Source organism: Mangifera indica, chromosome 17 (genome assembly GCF_011075055.1).
Source record: "Mangifera indica cultivar Alphonso chromosome 17, CATAS_Mindica_2.1, whole genome shotgun sequence".
In the NCBI taxonomy this organism is placed as follows: domain Eukaryota; kingdom Viridiplantae; phylum Streptophyta; class Magnoliopsida; order Sapindales; family Anacardiaceae; genus Mangifera; species Mangifera indica.
The window spans coordinates 2032865-2052341 of NC_058153.1; the positions used below are offsets into that span (position 1 = coordinate 2032865).

The window sequence follows — 19477 nt, forward strand, 5'->3', positions numbered from 1 at the left end:
TAAAACAAGACAAAAAGTAGAGGAATCGTGTCCTTTCATCACTATAATAATAACAAGGGCACAGTAATTTCACTATCGTATGATTATAATTGATTAAGATGATTACGTTATGATGTTGACACGTTTTCTGGCCAAACTTAGCCGTGCCTGTCTATTTCAAAGACCTTCAAGTGGCTCTGCCTCCTGTGCATTGTGAAATGTGAACCCACATACCCATCATTAATTTGACTCACTTCTCAGTTTTCCTAACCCTGCTTTCAATCTCTAAGGGTCCACCTAAAAGGGTAGAAGTGTCAGAAAACCAACCAATCCAGTTTAACTGTCTTCAAATTGTTAAATTAAAATTAATAATGGCTTTAATTAAAAAAATCAATTTAATTTTAATTAGAATTTAATTTAAATCTATTATTTAAATTTTTAATTCATATTTATAATTTATTAATAAAACGATATTTTATAAATAAGTTATAAATTTAAATTATGAATTTAAATCAAAACTCAAATTATGAATTCAAAATGAATAAAATTGAATACTTCCTATCTCAAATTTAATTTAATTTAAAAAATAAATCAATTTTTTTCTTAAATTTAGTTTATATTTATACTAAATAAATTAGAATCAAATTAAACAAATTTAAGGGATTAATTTTTAGAGTCTTAACTCTAAAAAAGAAATTAATTTTTTTTTTTGGATGACAAGAAACTTCACTCAAAAGGGCGTCCCTTCAACGACCTCACAGCCATACAACTAGGGGATTCACACCAATGAATAGACTAGTTTTAGCTTTTAACTTACGTCTGAACCAAGTGTAAAAGAAACATGGCTTTTGTCTATGTCTTTTTTAAAATGTTTTGTTCAGTTACTTTCAAGACCAGCAATTAGTAAATTTTTTCTACATGAAATAGACATAGAAGGCTCAAAAATTCCGGCTTTGGTGCGCGTGGATAGGTTTGTGTTGGAAACAGAAAACAATAAGGGGTAGTTGGGTCGGCCAAAAGTGGGGCAATGACACGGACCCTCTTACCATTATGTTAACTCCAGCCTGCACTGTGTCTCCTCTTTCTCCCTTTTCACAACATGCCTACAAAGACTTCTACTTACACTCCCAATTTAACAACAAACCCAAATCACTTAAACCCCAAATCTCTAATCTTCTCTCTTTAATACCAACTTTGCTTGATTGTTGTTGTTTGGATGTATGATACACATGGAGCTTCAACTGGGTCTCGCTCTTCCAAGCACTAAGGGTTTCGACCTAAATATGGGCTTTGGTTTGGCTAATGATATTTGCAGCAACTATAAGAAACGGAGCTTTGAGGAGGCTTTTGAAAACGGCAAAAAGATGCCACGAACACTGCCTCTATTGCACTGGAACAACCAGCCCAACGAGGAAGATGACCCTGATCCCAAAGACCTTGAAAACAGTTCTTCTTTTGACAGTGACAAGTATAATCTCTCTCTCTTTGGTTTTGTAGTTAGAAGATTAACTATGTTTTAATAAATTGATTCATCAGGACGGTTGATGAAGATGCTGTAATGGGGTGGCCACCCATTAAGTCCTGGAGAAAGAAAGTGTGTCACCAAGATCAGGGAATCCGAGCCGAGCCCAAGAACAATCAGGCTGTGAGAAATATTGGCTTTGGCCGTGGCGGGGGACAAGCAGATTCTAACTCCATGTACGTGAAAGTGAATATGGAGGGAATGGCCATTGCCAGGAAAGTTGACTTAAGCCTCCATGATTCTTTTGAAACTCTTACACCCACCTTGATCAGCATGTTTTGCATCTGTAAGTCTCTATACTAAAATCTTATTTCCTCCATTTCTTTAATATCTTCAAACTCAGTTTATAAGAAGTTGCATATTTTCTCGGTTACTTGATAACAGGGCGGCATGAGGATTCCAACGATTATAAACTCACATACCAAGATAAGGAAGGAGATTGGCTGATTGCTCAAGATGTACCTTGGGGGTAATTCTCTTTATGTCAAATGAATCGGTTTCTGTAATCAAATTTCAGATTCAATTTATGGCAATTTCTTGCTTTACAGAACTTTCATTCGCACAGTGCAACGCCTCAAGCTGTTGAAGATCAACGAGTGATTGATAATTTATTTGAGGATCTTCAAGGCAGATTTGTCATGCAGTAGTTACGTACTTTTATTTCAACAGTCAATGGACCCATCTGGGTTTTCTAAGCTTTAGATGACTCTGTGATTTATAGTTTATGTAGAACCTACGCATTGGCTCATCAGTCTGTAACTTTTGGATTATCTTTTAACTTCATGAAGAAAACATGACTCCCACATCATAATTTGCTTAGAAAATTGTTCAGATTGAGGATTGAGAAGCGGTGACAGATTGTCTGACCACTGGGAAAAAATCATAAAAGTTGTAGCTTTGCAGAAAGCAACTAAATTGGCACTCTTCTCATTGGGCTTGACTGTGGCCTATAAATGGTAGGATTTTGTGGCTTGGGCCTTTCTAGTTCTATGCTTGGTCTCTGTTCCCCTACCCACATTAAATGGGGCCTTTCTAAAAATGTTTATTAATGTAGAGCATTTTTCTTTTGATGTTCCCTTCCAACTCCAAAAATTGGGGACGGTTAGTTGTGTGGATAGGCTTACCCCTTGAGAATTGTGCAACAATCAGCGTCTATATACCAAGTTGCAGATATCTGGTGCATGCCTAGCCTCCCAACAACCTGACATATCATCAAAAACATATGAATAACTTACACTAAGAGTGTGTAAATAACTCACTCCATCTAGACATATATTATTGCATTGTTCAAATGTTTATATTCCTACCTTAGAGCTGTGGGTAGTGTAAATCTTTATCGAGTGAGAAGTGATTTAAGTTGTTCAATCATGACAATGTGTCCACCACCAATTATGACATTCAAATGGTCTGGGTATAATCATCATAATATTAATCGTACAGACTTCATCAAATTTAATACAAAGTGGTTATAGTATTTTGATGACACATTAAATGTGACGTGATTGAGTGAATTTGACAACATACATTATATTAATTGTAAAGTGGTGCTATCATACCCAACAATCTCTAATGTATACTGAGCTTGGTTGTACACGAATCACTCAAATCTGATTGACATACATACTTAACAAAGCATCCAGACTCCACCTATCCCTCTATGTTGACAATGTCCTCACCATTTGGATACAAAAACTATGAGGAAGGGAAGGGCAAGAGATCCTATCCTTTTTCAATCTCTAAGAACATATGAAATTCTCTGCCAAAAAACCTTATCATAATTTTTTAGACTCACTTGATTACTAAAAGCAAAAACTTTCTCTGTTATTGTTCTCTCTGGCACATTCTAAAAGAGACTAATGATACTTCATAAATCACTGTTTTATTTTTTGTGTTTTCTATAGAGTCATTCTCTATTTCATTTTATCTGCAACTCTCATGAAATATTTTCAGATTATTACCCTGCATCTATATGACTGAGTCATAAATTTATAATAATATGACAGGAATGCTTTCAAGTTCTCAGTCCCGCTAAAAGGCAGTCTCACCATCATTTTGTATTATTTTTATCCTTTTTTTAAGGACGTTATTACAAATAGTTAAATGAATCTCGTCAGGTATGCTGAATCTGAACCATGTTTATCATATTTCAGTTAATACATTCTTTCTCATTGATCGTTTTCAGGGTTTAAGTTTCATTTTTCTGAAAGTTTATTCCAATTTGAATCCATTATAGTTGTTGCATATTTATTTTTGGAGTTGCTTTAAAGGGGAACCGTTGTTCAATGTGAATGTTGAAAATAAATGGCTTGTTTATTTGGTTAATAGATAGAGCTATGTTTCTGTTAGAAAGATAAAGGGTCCTATTTTATTGGGAATTAATCCGTAATAAGACGTACAGTCAATTCAGGGTTTGTTAGTTCATTCTATCAGATGTTTTTACTGTCTAAACCTTATTGCACTTTAAGATTGTGTCAGCCTCCCTTTTAAACTCATTGTCCAGATTGATATGCAGGTTTGAGTAGCAATGTTAGATCCATCAAAGTATATATGAGGAAAAGAAAAGGGAAGAAAAGGATAGTTTGGAAAGGATAACAGAATGGAAAGAGGAGGTATAAAAAGGGAAGGGAATTAAGAAGGGGAAGGAGAAAAAAAGAGTTTAAGGGGAAGAAGGGGAGGTGCCAGCTTCTCGAATAGCTGGTTTTTTCCGTATTGGTGGGTAGAGAGTTTTATATTCCGGGAATAGCAGTGAAAAGGGAACTGTCATTGATAATCCATAAATAAATTCAGAATTATCCTATTTCATTTGCATGGACTATTGGTGGCTTTCTATTGTGTTGGTGAGTGAGCTTTCTGCAGGTTATTCGGCTGAGGAAACAGTTCATGAAGGTTAAAGGTGTGCAGTTCTGTTGGAAGGGAGGTCGAAATTAATCTCCTGAAGAGGTACCTATCACAATTATATCAAGTTTGTTTGTTTAAATTCAATGTTTTCATGTTAAACTGGGTAACAACAGCAGTGACAATCTCTAGTTAAAGACATAACTTGCTATCTTCATGCGTTTCTACATCTGCACATCAACTATCTTGCCAATTTTCTGGAACATGATTTAGTTTTGGTAAAGCAAAAACTATTTTCATTTTTATGGCACATTGACCTGGTTATGCAGCCTACTTTCTTGATCACTAATTTACCTTTAGAATGAGGATAAATTAAGAATTTGATGTTTAAGAAAACAGGGCTAAATAAATTGTTCTTGGTTCAATTGTTTCCCGTTGGAATGACCAAAATTTTTGCTGCAAGTAGTGAACCGGGCTAAATTTGATTGTGCGGAGCAATTTTCTTGGCAGTGGTTATTATGATGTTGTTGTAAGCTAGTAGTATATTGAAGGAATTACAGGCAAATGATCTGTATGCCATGAATTGATTGTCTTGTTTATGCAAAATTGCACTTAGGTTAAACTTTTTTCAAATTTTTTTGGCTGGATAATTTTTCTGTGTGCAATGCCAGTGGCAAAGGTGATGCATCAGCCTGAACCTTCAACAAAAGTTTATCTAAAGGCACGATACCGAGAATCAAATTTTTGCTCCACACTGTGTGATAGACTGCTCAAATTAGTAGAGCAGAGGGCTCATTTTTCATAGTGTCACCAAAAATACTTATGGCAGCGCTTTTTTTCTTTATCCTTCCCTACCTTACATATTTTTCTAATGCAAGTCTATAACACATTGTATTTCTCCTGTTACTCATTGTGCCTTCATGAACTTTGATTGGAGAACAAATATATTATACAGAAAGATATAGTAGTTGCAGTAGTACGTAGTAAAATGATTTCTTTTTCTGCGAGTGATCAATCTCAACATAGTCATGAGGTAGACAATCTTGAGATCAGGTGGCATGAGCTGGATCCCGTTGTTACAAAATTTGTGATCGTTGAATCCAACGCTACTTTTTCAGGAATTCCGAAACTTCTCTACTTCTCCTTAAACCAACCGGGTTTGTGTTTGCTGAGAAGATTGTCCATGATGTATATCCGGGTTGAACTGCATCTCGTGGGTCATATGAAGATCCATTTGTTCTTGAAGCAGAGCAGCGTAGGGCTATGAATGGTTGCTTTTTTAGCAGGGATATCTAATGATGACCTACTCATAATGTCAGATGGAGATGAGATCCCAAGCCGGCACACTAAGAGACTACTGCAGTGCTGTGATGGGGTGCCAACAGATCTCACATTTTCTGCTGCAGGCTGGCATTGTAGCTTTCGCTTTCGTGAACTTCAGGAATATGTGTTCAAAATGACTGCTTATAGTCATGCAAATTGGGTTAAGGCGGAGGGAGTTTTTAGATCCTTCCCGAACACACAAAATCATTTGTAGTGGAGATGATCATTTTTATATGCTTCTTGAACAGTACACCTTCCAAGATTAAGAAGATGGACTCTATACCCTGTTCTGCCTCAGCTGTTCACCTTATATTTGATAGAGAACGCAGGTAACTTTAGGTTTCTTGTTCCTGGGGGCTGTTTACGCAAATGCACATATCCTCTCCAGCGTCTAGAGATTTGTAAAGATTATTTGTATGTTATACAAAGTGTAGTCATGTATCCTTCACTCTTTTAGTTCTGTTTCTACGTATTTAAGCAATTGGCAAAAGAGTTTCAATTTCCATAGGCAAATGTTACTAGGGGTGGATTGGAGCTCGAGTTTAAACTTGTTTAAGTTTAGTTTGATTTGAAAGAGTTTGACTCAAGCTCAATTCGATTTGAGAGAAATTGAATTCGAATTTGGTTAGAACATCAAACTTCAAAAAGATAATAGTAGGCTGTGTTGGGTTGACTTGTTAGAATTAAAGGGTCTATGATATGACCAAAAACCCTTTAGGTTTTGCCTTCTTGGTCTTTGATAGATTGAACTATATATTTTTGTGAACTGATCTATCAAATTATATAATTTTTTTATAATAAATTGATTTTAATGTTTTTAATAATTGATACCTAAAAAAATTTTTACACTTAAAAATGTTTATATTTATCTTAATAAAATAAATGTTTAGTTTATATGGATGAAAATGTTTATATTTAATAATGTTTACCGTTATGGTGCAATTACATAGTCCAAATTGTTGATGGTGGAGAAATTAGTTAATTAATGACAAATAATGACATATTTAGTAGCCAACAACAATAATATTATTATATCATATCAGAGTTTAACAAAACTGATAAAATATTAAAATTTTCAAAAATAAATTTTAAATTTAAATTTTTATTATATTTATAAAACTTTGATTTGAATTACTTAAAAAATAATAAGCAATTTCCTAGTCTATGTTCCCATAACATAATATTCCCAACAGTGACTTGACATGCAAAAGATGTACAATGTTGATATATTGAAAACCATTTTTTTGGTAATGTTATAATGGTACCTAATGATTTTTCATATTGAAAAAAAAGAAAGATTTAACCAATACTTACTTTTTACGTAAATAATAGATAAAATGGCTATTTTCCGCTTAAAGTTTGAAATAATAAATTCTCGTTTTTTAAATTTTAAAAAGTTAGATTTTTAACCGTCATTGACTTCCACTTTTCTTGATAAATTATGTTTAGTGATAATGTTAAAAAAAAAGTCATTTTATATAACTTTTTTATTTTCTCTTTTTTCTCTTATTATATGTATATCTTTTCTTTTTATTTTTTCGACTTCTCCTTATAATAAGCTTTGGGTGTAAACTATAATTTTAAAAATGTTATGTGTATTAATACAAATTTTAGAAGAGTATTTGGAAATTTAAAAAATGCTATGGTGTTTTTGAAAATTTTAAATTTTCAATACGTTCCGTAATAGTTTTAGAAATGATAATTACACTTCAAAAAAATAATTAAAACATAAGATTTTAAAATTAATTAGAGTTTTAATTTTTTTAAGAGTTTGATTAAATTTTAATATAGTAAGAGGTATATTGATAATTTGATATGTATATTGAGTGCTATCAAAAATTTTGTAATTTTAATAAAAAGATTTCAATTTTGAATAATTTATTTTTTTTCAAATAAATTTTATAATAAAATTTTGTATAATTATTTTAAATATATAAATATATATTATTATATAATAAAATTATTTTAAATTAAAAATAAAATAATATTTAATTATATTATATTTATATATTTGAAAAAATATTCATAATATTTTTTAATATTTTAACATATTTGTCCATGCTTAAAAACTATTAATTTCATGCCAATTGAGGGATGACCTCTGCCAAATTCCTTCGAACTTTCGAATGCGCTAGTATCCTCCACGTGGCAGCTCCTGAACCCTACAAATCCGTTGAAAGTCAAGACTAAAGTCCACTGTTTTTACAGTGAGGTGTGCGCATGTGATCATACCATCTTTTCCACGTACGTAGAAGATGGGAACCGTTTAATTTGTCTTGCGTGACTGCGAACTGACGTCTGAAAAACGAGAAAAAGGATGTACGAGATTTTTATCGTATATAATGATATGATATGAGAAATTGAGAGACGATAAAGACCTTTATTTTTTTTTCTTTTTCTAATTTATCCGTTTAATAAACCTCTTACGTCTGTTACACGCCTACCAATAAGAATCTTTTTCCACTCGCCGCATGTATGTAAAAGTTGTACTCGCGACGCATGTGATGTGCGTGTCAGTTAGGCCAAACTTTGAATTGACTAATACGACCTTTTTCAGTCGTAAACATGTAAAGTCTTGTCTGAATTCTCCTTCTTTGCATTAAAATGTTTGCCTGACGAAGAAATTAAAATAAATAAATTTTTTAATCAGTTAAAATTATGTAATTTTCTAAGAAATAAAATAAAATATTTATGACATTATTTGTCTGTAACACATTTTAGAGACAAAACAAATGTGTTTTTCTCAAAAAACAATATTATGTATTTATATTTTTTTGAATATAATTTAATTATATAAATAATATATCATATTAAAATTAAGTGTTTTTTATTTTTAATTCAAGATGATCAAATCATATAATAATATATAATTTATGTATAAAAATGTATATGTATACTAATAAAATTATATATATACACTTTTAATATATAATCTAGACACATATACAAATGTTATTATGTGATTGAATGATTTTGAATTAAAAATAAAATAATATCCGATCATATAATAATACATAACCTAAATATCTAAGTTATATAAAGAATTATATATACATAATATTTCTTAATTAATTAATAATAACAAATCCCTATAAATACTATCTAAATAATAAATACAAATTATTTTTAATAAATGATTTAAAAAAATTATTTAAGAGAATAAATTACATTTTCCTCCTTGTTATAGAAACATTTTTTCATTCATTAATAGAATAAATAACATTTTTTTAATCTAAAACTAAACTTTGTTTAAAAAGAAATTAATGTTGTGAGAGTAAGATAATAATTTTATAATCTAAAAAATTTGAAAAAATATTAAAAATAATTTTTTATAAATCTCACCAACACATTTGAAACATGGCAATTTTGCCATTTTTACAAGTTTGAAAACTTGTAAATTGATCCTTACAATTTATTGAAAACGCTAGCTATTAATATCACTTCTCCACCATCGTCACGAGCTTTGACCCTTACCACTCTTTTTCCCAACATGTTATGAGTTGTCATCGATGACTCTTTCATTTTGAGTCATCAACAACTTGATCAAGAGAAACAGTTGATAACAACTTATATTGTGATAGAAAAAAGATTGTGGAGTTTAAAATTCGTAATGACGAAGAGGGGAAAATATAAATGGTGGAAATAGGTGGATAAAAGGTCAATGTTAGATGAGATGCTGGAGAAAAGGGAGATAGGAATGTGTATATATTTTTGCAATAAAATATCGAAGGTTTTTTAAATTTTTGTAAATTTAGGTGATATAATAATTTTAAAAAATAAAATAGTTAGAGATATTTTATTAATTAACTAACATGGTAGGAAAATTCTCTTTTATTAACAAAATTTAATTTTAATTGAAAAAAAAATTATTTATATTATCAAAAGGTGAAAATGTGTTTTTAAATCAAGTCTAATTAAAAAAATATCTTTTACTTTATATAATAAAAATAATGTTATATATACATATTTTTATATATAATTTAAATATATATAGATAATATATTATTATATAATTAAATAATATTTTATTTTTAATTCAAATTTATTATTTATATATATAAATTATAAAAAAAAAAAAAGCTGGTATGCAAAATTTTGTTAATATAATAATTATAAAAGTAGTTGGTAAATTTAACACAATTGAACTTAACACGTCAATAAGGCCACCAAAGAACTTATAACACTGGCGTTATCACTCTATATGCGCGAACCTATCATCCTTATAAGTATTCCTACTTATCAGAGTACTTATGTATCATATCTCATATCATATCGCTCACGGTATTTAATCGGCCTGATACGTTTGTTTCTTCGCTTGCACATCTCTTTTATTCTTGAAATCCCTAGCTTTTTCTCTCTATAAATACTTACCAGAATCGGAACTAGGAAAGACAAAAGAAAGGAAAGGAAAGGAACGGAACAACTGGAGAGAGAAATCACTGAAACAACCTCCTCTGTGTCTGCTCTGGCCAAAATTCTCCGATCTATAGTTATTATACAGGTAAAAAATGAACCTCAACTTTCATTCTTTTTCCATACCGACTGATTTCTCTTTCAGGTTTTGGCTAATATGCTGAATTTCTTTTGTTGAATTCTCCTCGCTGAACTTCAATTATCGTCTCTTTTTTGTTTTTTGGCTGTGTGATATCACGGATTGTTGTTTTCCAACTATTGATCTGTGTGGTCTTGGATCTCTGTGATGTTTATACAGATACACAATTATGTCTTCGCTTAGCAGAGAGCTCGTGTTTCTGATACTTCAATTTCTTGATGAAGAGAAATTCAAAGAGACTGTTCACAGGTACGCAGCCAAAATTTCCTTTTTTTTTTTTTTCTCTTTATGATTCTTAACTGTTTACAAATATGCGGACGTGTATACTTGCTGAATTTGTGTCATTTACAGAACATATATTTTTTTTCTATGCCAAATTCGGTGTGCTTGTGTTAAGAGTTTAATTGATGTATGGTAAATAATTTAGATTGGAGCAAGAGTCAGGTTTTTTCTTCAACATGAGGTATTTCGAAGATATGGTGACAAATGGAGAGTGGGATGAGGTCGAGAAGTATCTCTCTGGGTTCACAAAGGTAGATGATAATAGATATTCCATGAAGATTTTCTTTGAGATTCGGAAACAGAAGTACCTTGAAGCTTTAGACAAGTAGGTCTTCATTATTGAGTTCATTTTTGTGGTCTACATATATGCTAGTTTTACGGATTTGTTTATTATAACTTTGGAGTGTGTTTAAAATTCTTCATTGCCTTCTACTTGACAATAAATTAATGTAGGCATGATCGTGCTAAAGGTGTGGATATACTAGTTAAAGATTTGAAAGTTTTCTCTGCATTTAATGAAGAGCTTTTCAAGGAGATCACACAGCTATTGACACTGGAAAACTTTAGGTATATATTTGATATATCTTTGAGAATTTGTGTTTAAATTGTTTCCGTTGCTTAGTATGTGTTCTATGTCTGGGTCTTATTTAAAAAAGAAAGAAGTCATATCTCTTTTGTGATAAATTTGCAGAGAAAATGAACAGCTGTCTAAATATGGAGATACCAAGTCTGCTAGGGGTATAATGCTAGCTGAACTGAAAAAGTTGATAGACGCTAATCCACTTTTCCGCGATAAGCTTCAATTTCCTACCTTGAAGAATTCAAGGCTACGGACACTAATTAATCAAAGGTCCTTAAGAAATTTTTTCTTTCTTGTGTGTGTCAGAGTTTGTGCTTTTGTTTGTTGCTTATAATTGAAGATGTTCACTTTTATCAGCATTTGAATTGCAGTTTAAATTGGCAGCATCAACTATGTAAGAATCCAAGGCCTAATCCTGATATAAAAACACTATTTGTGGACCACAGTTGTGGACAACCAAATGGTGCTCGGGCACTGTCTCCTGTTACCAATCCTTTAATGGGTGCTGTTCCAAAGCCTGGAGGTTTTCCACCACTGAGTGCTCATTCTGTAAGTGAAAAATATGAGGGTTTAGGTAATTGAGCCAACTTGGACTTTGACTCTTTGGAAATTTAACTTTAATATGCATTCTTCCAGCCATTTCAACCTGCTCCTGCCACTCTTCCGACTTCTCTTGCTGGATGGATGGCGGTTACATCCCCTGTCCCTCACCCCTCAGTTTCTGCAGCGCCTATAGGTTTGACTGCTCCTAATAATGCAGGTAGCTAGAGGATAACTTATATTAACAAGCAACATTAAGCTATTTTAGTTTTTCCTTCGAAATGCATTTGAGATGTTGTGCTAAGATTTATATATAAAATATATAGAAAATGTGATATGAAGTCTACAGTTATTATAAACGTTGATGCATAAACAACAAATGAGGAAATATGTTAGTGTGCCTATCCAAAGAGAGGAAATAAAACAAAGCAAAGGATATATTATCGGGATGTTGAAACAAATTATTAAATTTTTATACAAAGATTAACAATGAGTTGTTGGTTGGGCTCTGAAATTTTCTTCTACAAAATTTTTGTGAGATGTGCATGACAATACTATTACTTTCATCATTATTCAACTCATTTATATCATGCAAATTGATATTTTTACCTTTTCCATTTGATAGCTGCCCTCTTAAAGTGGCCTAGGACTCCGACGAATAACCCTGGTATGGACTATCAAACTGCTGATTCTGAACATGTATTGAAGAGAACAAGGCCTTTTGGAATATCAGAGGAGGTAGGACCTGTCGACTTTCTTGTTCTTGAAATCTAAACTTTTTTTTTCATACTAGAGACAGTGTGAGGGAGGGAGAGGTGAGATGTAGAATCTGAGACTGGTATTTATTTTATTAAATTTTTTTTGTCGGTGTTTCTTTGACACCCTGAAATTCTCTTCTGCTGCTAATAACTTTGTACTAGTACTTTTGAAGTTCTATATAGTTTACCTAATTGCTGCACTGCTTACACAATATATTTCACAGGTCAATAATCTGTCAGTAAATATCCTCCCTGTTGCATACACTGGCCAGAGTTCTTACTCTACTGATGACTTGCCCAAGACTGTTGTTATGACTCTAAATCAGGGTTCATCGGTCAAGAGCATGGATTTCCATCCGGTGCAACAAATTCTACTTCTTGGTACAACCCAGTGACTTAAAGAACAATTATTGAATTCTGTCTTAATACTGATATATTGAAAATCAGTTGGTAATAGGTGATAACTTGTGGCTGTATCTCCTCTTTATTTTTTTGTGATTTAATAATTTCAGTTGGAACAAATATGGGTGATGTTATGTTGTGGGAGGTTGGTAGCCGGGAAAGGATTGCTTCTAAAAGTTTTAAGGTCTGGGATATTAAATCATGTTCCATGACGTTTCAGGTATGGTATTTATTTCTTAGCAAGATTTATAGGCCATGTACTAGTTGTTTATTCTCTGAGTTGAGAACAATCATCTGGTCTGTTTTAGGCATCTTTCAGCAATGACCTTACGGCATCAGTTAACCGTGTGATGTGGAGTCCTGATGGAACTCTTTTTGGTATGTTTGAATGGCGTTTGGATTTTTGATACTGCCTACTTTAAACTTTTGTGCTTTTGCCAGTGCACATGTGGGAATCTGGTGGCTTTTTTAAAGAAGGTATTATTAAAAACTAAAGAGGCTTGTTTATTCTCTTTTTATTCCAGGTGTTGCTTACTCCAAGCACATTGTGCATATATACTCATACCATGGTGGGGATGATTTAAGAGACCACCTAGAGGTTTGTGTCACAGTTAATTTCATCCAGTACATTTTCCTAGCTAGCCTGAAAACAGTTTTATCTCGTATCTACGGATCACTTTTTTACTTGGATGGAACAGTAGTATATAGAATCTGAAGATTGCCATGAATCGTTTTGGATGTTAGATTGATGCTCACAACGGCAGTGTTAATGATCTTGCTTTCTCATATCCAAACAAACAATTGTGTGTAGTCACATGTGGTGAGGACAGGGTCATTAAGGTTCGCTTGACTTCATTACCTCATTGATTTTGATGAGATGGCTTGAGTAGGATACGATTTATTGAAGTTCAAACAATTGCAGGTATGGGATGCAATTACAGGGACTAAGCAGTTTACTTTTGAGGGCCATGAAGCACCTGTATATTCTATATGCCCTCATCACAAAGAAAACATTCAGGTAATGAACTTTAAGATGCAACTGAATTTATCTGTTTGATGTGCTCTTTCCTTCATGAAAAAGTAGTTTATCATTTACTGGGATTAATAAATTAACAGTTGTGTTTCTCATTTCCTCTGAGTGTATAGACTACTTTCTTGCTTCTTATAGTGTGGTTTCTTAATTTTTACAGAATGATAATTTATGTGGATAATACTAGTGGCTCATGGGATTCCTAGTGTTACAATTGCTATGGGTTTTTGACTTTGGTTAAATTCAGCGTTCTACCTGAGTCCTTGCTCAGTTTTGTACAAAATTTTTCATCCCTTTAAAAATTGTGATTCTTCTACTCTATCATAAGTTTTCTTTTGGATATCAATCCTTGAATTTGCAGTTTAATATTTTACTGTTTTGCATATTTTGTGGCTGTATAACTATTGTGCACGAGTTTCATTTTTTCCTTTCTCTTCTTTTTCTCAGTTTATCTTCTCAACAGCAACTGATGGGAAAATAAAAGCATGGCTGTATGATAATATGGGTTCAAGAGTTCACTACGATGCGCCTGGTCAGTCATCTATAATGATGGTGTATAGTGCTGATGGAACAAGGTTCATACATGTTTCATGCATCATGTGATTTTGATTTTTCTTTTCTGGGTGATGGGAAGTTGATTTCTGGTACTGTGTCATTGTTAACTGAATTGTTTATCTCATGATGATATTGAAGGTTGTTCTCATGTGGGACAAACAAAGAAGGAGAATCATTTTTAGTGGAATGGAATGAAAGTGAAGGAGCAGTCAAGCGTACTTACCAAGGTCTTGGGAAGCGATCTGTGGGGATTGTGCAATTTGATACAACTAAAAATAGGTTTTTGGCTGCTGGGGATGAGTTTGCAATCAAATTCTGGGACATGGACAACATTAATCCGTTGATGACTATTGATGCAGAGGGTGGATTACCTGTAATTATTTGACTTCTACAACCTGTCTCGTATCAGTTGATGCAATCATGGCCACCAACTAACTATCCTCATTTAAAAAATCTGCAGGCTTCACCTTGTATTAGATTTAACAAAGAAGGAATTCTATTAGCTGTATCAACAAAAGACAACAGTGTTAAAATTCTAGCAAATGGTGATGGTGTTAGATTGCTACGAACAGTGGAGAATCATGCATTTGAAGCTTCTAAAGTTGCTCTGCCAGCTGTTCTGAAGGTTTGATATAACTTCCTAAATTGAGATATTTTGAATAAATTTGTTTGTAAATGCATTAATTATTTTCTAAATAAATAATATATATACAGGGCCCTACTATAGGCACCTTTGGTTCAGCAAATGCAAGTGTTGTAACAAGCATTGGGGATCGAGCTGCCCCATTGGCTGCAGCAGCAACGGTTGGAATGGTGAGTGTTGATGTCTCTGCCATGGATAACCTGAATCTGTACTTTGGCTTCATCTATTTGTGTTCATATTTTAAAATGTAGCTTAGACTTAATGTTTCATCACATACTAATGCAAATTTTTTTATTGGATACTGTTGGCAATGGACATGGAAAAGATGTTTTACACCTCTAATAATTTAATGTTGTTTCGCTTTGAGTTTTTGTAGAGCAGTGATAGTAGAAGTTTGACCGATGTGAAACCCAAAATTGCTGACGAGTCAGTGGAAAAGTCAAGGATCTGGAAACTGACAGAAATTAATGAACAATCACAATGCCGGTCACTTAGGCTTCCAGATAATTTAACAGCAATGAGGGTACACTCTACTTTGCAACATATCGGAATTCATTACTGTACCATCTCTAATGTATATCCTGTTTTAAAATGTTGTTCATTAATTCCCACTTTCATATCACTTTTCTCCTTTCACTTATTCAGTTCTATCCAATTTTAGGTGTGTATGAATGTCAACTTTGCAAGCATCTTTTCCTTAATTTTTTGTTTGTATTCTCACTCCATTTGCCAATTGGAAGATACTAGCCATTATGAAATTTATATGCATTCATAACGTTAATATCCTAAAATAAAAAGATGTTTAGCAAAATATTATTTTAAAAATTTGAAATTCTCGATCAATTTAATGGACCAAAATTTAAAACTAAGGGCATATTTAATGGAAAGTAAATTGTCAGTGATCTCTTGTACATGCCATGTGTATCTTTGTTCTTTCTGTATAGCAGTATTGTACATTTGCTTATTTGCCCTTGAAGAAGTTAACAATGTTCTATCAGTTTAGATAAAGAAATTTAATGCCTTAAATAGAGAAATAAGTTGATTTGGTTTTTAAATATTGGGTACTTTTGGGAAGAGGATTTATCAGTGCTGCTGATTCAGATTGATGTACCATGTGTACTCTTGTATATATGTGCAGTGAGAAGAAATGGGGCGGGAAAGGTTTGCTTTTTTTTACTCTTTGAAATCTGGGAACTGGGAAAGGCTTATATACAATGGTCAGTGGTTGGTTTGTTACGTCTTGAAATGTCACAATGGCCACTTACAACTTCAATTTTTTTCTTGTATAATATGCTCTTGCAGTTCCAAATTCTGAATTTATATTATAATTTTACCAGTTGATTATTGCATTAGAAATGTCTTTATACTTGCCACTTGCACTTGACTTTATTTGCCATTCATGATATGCTGTCGAAGTAAAATTTCATCTTTGTCTATGTTAGAATTTTTTTTTTTTTATTTGAGGTAGCTCTTTTAGCATCAGTGTTAAGTTTGATTTTGCATGTTAATTACCATTCCAGGTTTCTCGATTAATTTACACGAATTCAGGATTTGCCATATTAGCATTAGCCTCTAATGCCGTGCATAAGCTTTGGAAATGGCAAAGGAATGATCGAAATGTAACGGGAAAGGTATTACATTTACTGTTTTTTGATATTCGAGCCTTTGAAGATTATTTTTCTGTACTGTGATAATATCATTTAGCTTGCAGTTAACCAAGCTTTTACATCTTTAGGCTACTAGTGCAGTACCACAATTGTGGCAACCTCCAAGTGGAATATTGATGACTAATGATATAAGTGATACAAATCCTGAAGATGCTGTCCCATGCTTTGCCCTTTCAAAGAATGATTCTTATGTAATGTCTGCTTCAGGGGGAAAAATCTCTCTATTTAATATGATGACATTTAAGGTATATGGTCTTTCTTCTTTTTTATCTTATGTGTGTTTGCATCATTGTCACCTGCTCTGAAAATGCTTCGTATTGAAAATTTGCAACATAACTATAGCTAATTGCGAAGTAGATCTCGTTGATAAATGCCCATAATCTGATTTGTTTGCTTCTTACATTGGTTTAATGTCTCACTATAGGGATTATAGTTGTGTGGTGTCCAGAAAATGTAAAATGACAATTACCCACAAAAAAACAACACTAAAGTTTTTTCTTTTCCATTGTGGCTATTAGGGTCTCAGGTTTCATATAATGGATTTTAATGCTACTGCAGTAGAAATTGTCTATAAATTTTGGACAATTGGCTAATCATGACTCATGATGTTCTTTGATCAACTTTTTATCTAGAAGCCTTTCAGCATATCTGTTTTCATATTTTAACTCCTTATCGGGGAGAAGCCTTTCAGCGTAGCTGTTTTCATATTTTCCATCTTTTTGCTATACACAGACGATGACAACATTCATGCCCCCACCACCAGCTGCAACATTCCTGGCATTTCATCCTCAAGACAATAACATTATTGCAATCGGCATGGAAGACTCTTCTATCCAGATCTATAATGTTCGGGTTGATGAGGTTGTACACTGAATTAACTAAACCCTTATATGCTGTTGATGGACGATTAATAATGTGTTTCTGAAAACTGTATGCTCTACATAACAGGTTAAAACAAAGTTAAAAGGACACCAGAAAAGAATAACCGGCCTTGCATTCTCGCATACTTTAAATGTGCTGGTGTCTTCTGGTGCTGACTCACAGGTGAGAAATAATTATGTTAGTTTGCATATGTGTGGTAGAGACCATTAAGTATTATACAACTAAAGTTAATTTAGTTGGAAAACGAGGAATCTCCTTGACCTTAAAATGTCATTTTAACTTGGATATTTTTTGTATATGTTTGTAACTCAGCTTGCTTCTCATCTTTGCACATACTTTTGTTATTTGGTTCTTCTGTTATGAACAATATAGGTTTTGTTATTCTTCTTGTGATCTTTTTGCTACACGAAATATAACCTGTACAAATGCAGTTAGTAACTCATTGTTGCTCATTTTTTTATCCCTTTTTTTTTGGAACAGCTTTGTGTTTGGAGTACTGATGGATGGGAGAAGCAGACTAGTAGATTTTTGCAACTTCCGGGGCGAGCAGCATCACCGCTCGCAGATACCCGTGTTCAGTTTCACCTTGATCAGACGCGTCTACTGGCAGTTCATGAAACACATCTAGCTATATATGAAGCACCTAAATTGGAATGTCTTAAGCAGGTGAGCTAGTCTATTCATGTTGATGAATCTACTCTTCTGAGTTCAGTTATTTTTGCTATGCATGTGATTTGGGATTTAGTTCAAGTTGCTCTGCTGACACTTTGTATTATTAAATTTGCTTCTGGAACAGTTTGTCCCTCGGGAAGCAACTGGTCCGATCACACATGCTACATATTCTTGTGATAGCCAGGCAATTTATGTGGCCTTTGAAGATGGAAGTGTTGGTGTTCTCACTTCTCAATCTCTTAGATTGAGATGTCGAATTAATCCTGCTGCCTATCTAACTCCCAATCCAAGGTCTGTTTTTTTATCAGTCATAATTTGCGTGCACACAGACCACACTCCTTTTATATATAGTTTCTCCTCTCTTATATAGTTTGACTAACAATGCAACAATGTAAACAGTTTAAGAGTGTATCCTCTTGTGATTGCGTCTCATCCATCAGACCCCAATCAGTTTGCATTAGGACTAACAGATGGTGGCATCCATATACTTGAGCCATTAGAGTCAGAAGGAAAATGGGGAACCTCTCCTCCAATCGAAAACGGTGCCAGGCCAAGCACCACTTCCAGTGCAGTTGTTTCAGAACAATCCCAAAGGTGATAGATATATATAAGGCTTCTCTCACAAAAGACCTCAGAGTGTATGCATGTCTTCCATGTAATCCCACCCACGGGTCGCACCACAATGTGATTTTCAGGGTAAGCTAAGCTGCGGAATTTTAGGTACTACAGTTATAGGATATATAAAGTGATTTGAATAGAGTTCATTAATAATAGAGGTATCACTACTAGTGAATGGTTTAAAGCTCATTTAGGATTTGATCGGAGAAGTATGATGTAAATTTAGGAGTTAATGAATTTGGAATATGGAAGGTGGCTGTGGGTCTGACTAAAAACTGAATCAAGGAAGAACTTTTTGCCTGCCCTGGCACTTTTTAGTCTTAGTTTGGAAAAAAGATAGTTCATTATTTCTTTCATTCTAGGATATGCATAAATTATATAGTTATTCATATTTACTCACTTTTTTTTTTTAAGTAATTTGTATCGTTTAAACAAACCTGCCCTGGTGTTAATTTGGCCTACCTTTTCATTGTTGTTGATTGTAATAAGAATTTGCCCTTTTCCTGCATGACATCGTCCACTTCCTATGGGGATTTTTAATTTTTTACAAATTGTAACCAAATAAAAGCATTATAATTCAAATCAATGGATTTCTTTACATGTGAGAGATCATCATGCTAGTTAACAAATTATTTAC

At 33.1% G+C, this 19477-nt stretch overlaps 1 protein-coding gene and 1 pseudogene across 1 annotated transcript; both read left to right on the plus strand.

Annotated features, from left to right (window-relative positions):
- The first annotated feature begins 1088 nt into the window (after nt 1–1088).
- LOC123200858 lies at nt 1089–6116 on the plus strand (annotated as a pseudogene).
- Nucleotides 6117–9989: 3873 nt separating this feature from the next.
- On the plus strand, nt 9990–19348 carry LOC123200609 (topless-related protein 4-like). The gene is made up of 26 exons (XM_044615881.1): nt 9990–10160; nt 10371–10460; nt 10639–10818; nt 10947–11060; nt 11185–11343; nt 11445–11622; nt 11710–11833; nt 12239–12351; nt 12596–12752; nt 12884–12993; nt 13082–13151; nt 13298–13371; nt 13518–13613; nt 13696–13791; nt 14251–14378; nt 14497–14731; nt 14819–14983; nt 15073–15171; nt 15378–15524; nt 16522–16632; nt 16737–16913; nt 17401–17529; nt 17617–17712; nt 18031–18216; nt 18347–18513; nt 18622–19348. The coding sequence occupies exons 2-26, from the start codon at nt 10381–10383 to the stop codon at nt 18818–18820; spliced, it is 3390 nt and encodes a 1129-aa protein (XP_044471816.1). The 5' UTR covers nt 9990–10160; nt 10371–10380; the 3' UTR covers nt 18821–19348.
- The last annotated feature ends 129 nt before the right edge of the window (nt 19349–19477 follow it).